General features: G+C 37.5%; 1 protein-coding gene across 1 annotated transcript; it reads left to right on the top strand.

Moving 5' to 3' along the window:
• Positions 1-1,784: 1,784 nt before the first annotated feature.
• LOC140772433 (B3 domain-containing transcription factor NGA1-like) lies at positions 1,785-3,117 on the top strand. Its single transcript, XM_073114507.1, has one exon. The coding sequence runs from the start codon at positions 2,184-2,186 to the stop codon at positions 2,802-2,804; it is 621 nt and encodes a 206-aa protein (XP_072970608.1). The 5' UTR covers positions 1,785-2,183; the 3' UTR covers positions 2,805-3,117.
• Positions 3,118-5,287: the final 2,170 nt, after the last annotated feature.

Below are 5,287 nucleotides of genomic sequence, written 5' to 3'. Positions count from 1 at the left end.
CCTCGTATGAGACAGCCAGGTGCTTGGTTTGTGAGTGTTTCACAATACAAATAAGACAAATAGGACATCAGAGAAGCTGATCTCAACATGATCTCGACTAAGAGAACTAATTTAATGAGCAAATAACTCATAAACAAACTACTAATATTGCCAATGGATGAACAAACTAGCTTGGATTGGTGTTGTTGCATCTTGGCATCATATATAGCTCTCGAGAGCTGATCTGTAGCTATTGTGTATTTTAGGGTGCAACTTGCATTAGGGAGACCATATTAATGCTGAAACTGGAAGAGTGTCTACACCTAATCTGACAATTAATGTGTGGTTAATAATGAGCCAAGTCGTTCATATTACATGGGATACTAACAATTGCTCAAAGAAACATAAAGAATAGGTTCTAAGGCTTCATGCCAGGTCAACTTGTGGCAAACTATGGATTAGTGTACTAATGGTTTTGGAACAACAATCATCATTTAGCTCTAATAGGGTAGATTAATTAGTCGGTCATATACAATTTATTTGACCACTTCAAGGTCACCAAGGGGAGAACATACATACAAAGATTGGACTAGGTCACCTGTGATCCTCTTGTAATAATGTTGCATACCGCTTATGCTCAGAGATACCAATTTATTTTCCAAGAATACTGATTGAGACCTTGTTTCTTGCAAATTTGGGTCACTTTTTAAGGCTCCTATAAGATTGCAGAACACCTCCAAGATTAAGGCTCCTACATCTTTTAGTTATGTCCTTTGCCCCCAAAAACAGTTTTCAAATCAAGGACAATGATATATAAGATAACATACGATGAGGAATTGAGGATCTCAAATCACATACATATATTGAGTCTTAAAGAGAAATTCAAAGAAAAAAAAGAGTCTTTAAGGAGAAATCACAAAAAGTTATTGTCTTAGTATCTTTCTCATTAATCCTACTACTCCTACATAGGGTGGTATAGTAAAGTAAACTATGATTGCCAAAAGGTGCATCCATAAAATTCAACTCATAAGCTCATGAATATAAATTGATATCCTCCTATTGCATGAAGTCAGAGGATGCCCCTCAGGCATTATTCTAATTCTCCAGCAAACCAGATGGTTTTTTTTTTCTTTTGATACCAAAAAAATAACTTTCATTTCATTCCAACGCAAACCAGATGGTTTAATTTTATATATCTAGGTGCATTTTATTTCTGAATGCAACTAATTAATATTTATTTTAAAGAGAGAAAGTATGATGAAATCTGTAACTTTTCAGTACTTAATATGTATGATCTCATAGAATAAAAACGCGTATCCGTCACTCAGCTAAGACCGGGTCTGCTTATTTACTTTTTTTCAGAAAAGAAGAAGAAGAAAAAAATTTATCAAATTACATTTCAACGAAAATTAATTCTAGAATATATTTCTTTATATCCTTAAAACAGCTTCTCCTAGGCATCAACAGTGTTTTTTGTATTGCTTATTGCAAAAATATATGTTTAAATAATGAATTTATTATGGATATTTCTTGCAATTGCAACTACTTCACGTTGCAAATATTTATTAGATGCATTTTGTAAACAAAAGGGGGAGCTCATCCATTTGTCGTACAACAACCAACTGGCCTTGAAGGCTAACCACTAAAACCCCTACCCTTCCTTATATATACTCCCATTTGTTGAAAAGGATAACATGAGCTCATCCAGATAACCCCCAACCCTACTCCTCTCTCTCTCTCTCTCTCTCTCTCTCTCTCTCTCTCTCTCTCTCTCTCTCTCTCTCTCTCTCTCTCTCTCTCTCTCTCTCTCTCTCTCTCTCTCTCTCTCCCTCTCTCTCTCCCCCTCAAAGCCCAGATGCCTCCATTCACAACTTTTGGCTCCAACTGTGTTATCGAAGACCAAAAGTAGAAAAATCTTATCTGAATGTATAGCCAGAATACATCTAGCCTAGGTAGCCTATTAATCCTTAGACAGCAGGGAGAGGGAACCTTCTAGTGCAGTAGTCAGGTTTTCAGACAAAGATCTAATTCAGATCTCCTTCTCTCTCTCTCTCTCTCTCTCTCTCTCTCTCTCTCTCTCTTCTCTCTCGCTCTCTTTCTTCTCCCCCAACCCCTTCCTTCTACAAGGAGAGAGTAGTAGTAGCTGGGCCATCTTTCCTCCAAGAGAAATCGTACTAGTCCCTAGTTAATTAGAGAATTACAAGATGGACCTAGACTTTAGTAGAAGAACAAACCTCTCCAAGAAGACTCCACAGCATGACTCCTCATCATCATCACCACCATCATCCAAATACCAACTCGTTCCTTTCCAATCCTCCTCCTCCTCTGACCGCAAGCACATGTTCGACAAGGTGGTGACGCCGAGCGACGTCGGGAAGCTGAACCGCCTCGTGATCCCGAAGCAACACGCCGAGAAGTACTTCCCCCTCGGCCCGGCGAACGCCGACAGGGACACGATGCTCCGATTCGAAGACGTGACCGGGAAGGTGTGGGAGTTCCGGTACTCGTACTGGAGCAGCAGCCAGAGCTACGTCATGACTAAGGGGTGGAGCAGCTTCGTCAAGGAGAAGAAGCTCGCCACCGGCGACACCGTCTCCTTCTACTCGCGCTGCGGTCACTTCTTCATCGACTACCGCCCGGCACCGAAGCTCCCTGGTCCGCTGTTCTATTCCCCGGTGGACCCCATGTTCAATGCAGCGCCGGGCATGCTGGGTTTCAACATCAGATTCCAACAAATTGTCCGCCCGCCGCCGCCCGCCGAGGTGGAAGACGACGATAACGTGGCCGAGCCGAAGCGAGTCCGGCTCTTCGGGGTGGACTTGTAATGAGGAAGAAGGAAGGGGATGATAGAAAGAGTGATATCCTTGAATTGTTTCCTTCTTTCTTTCTTTCTTTCTTTACAAGAATCTGTTCCATATTGCTGTTGCTATTAGTTTCCTCTTTCGTTTACTCATAAGAGCATGAGGGAATAAATGATATTATTAAGGGAAGGAGTTAAGGAAAGGAATAATGTATCTTGAAATGATATTTGTAGACCTTTTTTCCTTTAAATCGCGAGGTATGTCAATGAATTGTGTACATATTGTGTTACAAATATATCTTGAAAGTGGTAAGAGTAATGATACTAATAATTTACATTACTGATCAAACTTTCTCCTTGTTCTTGGGCTCCATTTCTTTTTAGGTTTCTGTCTTCAACTTTTTCTTCCGTTGCTACAGAAAAATCCAGCACTGTAAACATTGGAGGAGGAGAGTTGAGAAGAAATTAATAAAGGTAAGATCTCTCACTCACTCTTCAGATCTTATCTTTTATATATGTATCTCATTCCATCTTGCCACCATTTTTGTCCCTTTGAGGTTTTCTGAATACTAGTTTATTAATTCCTCTTGGTTGATAGAGCAAAGGATGATTTCAATACTGTGTACTCTAGGGGACAGCATGATTTAATGGGAAGATACAAAAGATACCATAGGCATTTACTCAAGCGAATTCTGTTAAAGCTACACCTACATTAGATTGCTTGCATATTAGTGGCTTGCTGTTAGACAACACAGGTTTGTCCCCAATGGATCAAAAAGGCCAATGGTCCCAGTATAGGCTTAGGCACCCTACACAAGTAGAAGAGACATAGAGAATGTAAAGGAGAGAAAGGTTATTGACGACTGTCACCCAACTAAAATATCATAAAAGGGACACTCTTTTATATGAGTTATCTTTCAATATACTTCAGTTGGCCTTCGATTACATGAATGGTAGTGTTACTCTCTTATTGGATGAGGATCAAATCAACATAGATTTCTCATCATTCCAATAAATCAAGAAAAGAAATAAAGAATCCATGTCATGGCATGGGAAAGCTTCTGAGTGAACCACATATATTGATGCTCTATTGCATCGTAATAGTTCATGCATTCATGGAAAACCTAACTGCTGCTACCAGTTAGTTAGGAAATTTCAGAGACATAGCATAGGATTGGTGTCAAGCTTATTCACTAAGCTTTTAAGTCTTATTGTATTCAGCAAGATATCTATCATGACCTATCAGAATATAGTGGACAAAAGGTTTTCATTAGGATGAACCTTCCAAAAATCTATTCGCCATTCATTTCATAATAATCAGAAAACAGACACGCATGAGCCACAATTTCTACTAATTGAGGACATGGCATGTGAGTGGAATGATTAACTTTGAAATGCATTTTATCATTGAGGTTGATAAGGACAATTTACCCTAAGATTCTTGATTAAATTTAGTTTAGTAGCTAGTTGATATGACATCTTAGCCTTTCGAATATGCAAATATTCAAAATCAAATCTCTTTTTGCCGGTAGAATGTCCTTGAAATGATGAATTGGATAAGAAGTCTATTGAATTTAGATAAATGGCCAGTAGGATGTCTAGTATTTGAAAGACACTCCAAGATATTAAAGTAAAACATTCGGTAAGTTTATTTATACTAATTAACACTTACTATATTCTTTTTTATTTCCCTAATTTTTGAAAGTACTGAAAAGTATTTTAAATAAAGGTAGGACCGTAGGATATAGTTTGGATGCGATAGTTAGCAACTTCTATAACATTTTTACCTTTCAAGTGGTATTACATTCTATCTATAACCGATCACTATAAAGAATTCTTAATATATCTTCTTTTCTAATTTTCATTTTGAGACCTAGGATGGTGGCTAGGTCTGTAAAATCAAATCTTCATACTAGCTTGGCCTGTTGAAGAAGAAGTCAAATATATTAGGCCCCCTTAAGCTAGGATTCATAATGAAGTCTAAGTGAGATAATTTAATTGATTAGAAACGTCTCTCTAATTATGGTGTTAACGCAATGCACTACTTATTTAACTGTAGAACTATTTTACTCAGAGATCTAATCTTATATCAAAATATCTGAAGAATATCATGATGGAGAAGTTATTGATTCTAATTACTACACTTGCAATAAAATTGAAATGTCAGAACAGGTAGGCAACTGTATACGTACTCATTAGCTATTGACAAAGACATGTAAATATTGATGAGACCATTAGTACTTCAAATTTGGAGAATGACAATTTTGAGAGTTTGAGAAAGAGATACATGTATCAGTCAGGCTGTGTTTACATTTTATCAACACAAGAATTGATTTAATGTTCTTGTTGGTTGATGTTGCTCACAAAGATAGTGCAACATGAGTCTGTTTATTAAGGTAAATTATTGACAATTTGGTATTAAGAATTTCTTGATGCAAGATAAGTAGTTAGTCCTTTTGCATCAGATTTCACTATCCGAGTCTTAATCCTTGGATATATATACTTCAT

Source organism: Typha angustifolia, chromosome 2, assembly GCF_048772165.1.
Source record: "Typha angustifolia cultivar Huaian chromosome 2, ASM4877216v1, whole genome shotgun sequence".
Taxonomy (NCBI): Eukaryota; Viridiplantae; Streptophyta; class Magnoliopsida; order Poales; family Typhaceae; genus Typha; species Typha angustifolia.
The sequence above is the reverse complement of the archived record's forward strand: the minus strand, read 5'-3'. Positions and strand labels throughout refer to the sequence as shown.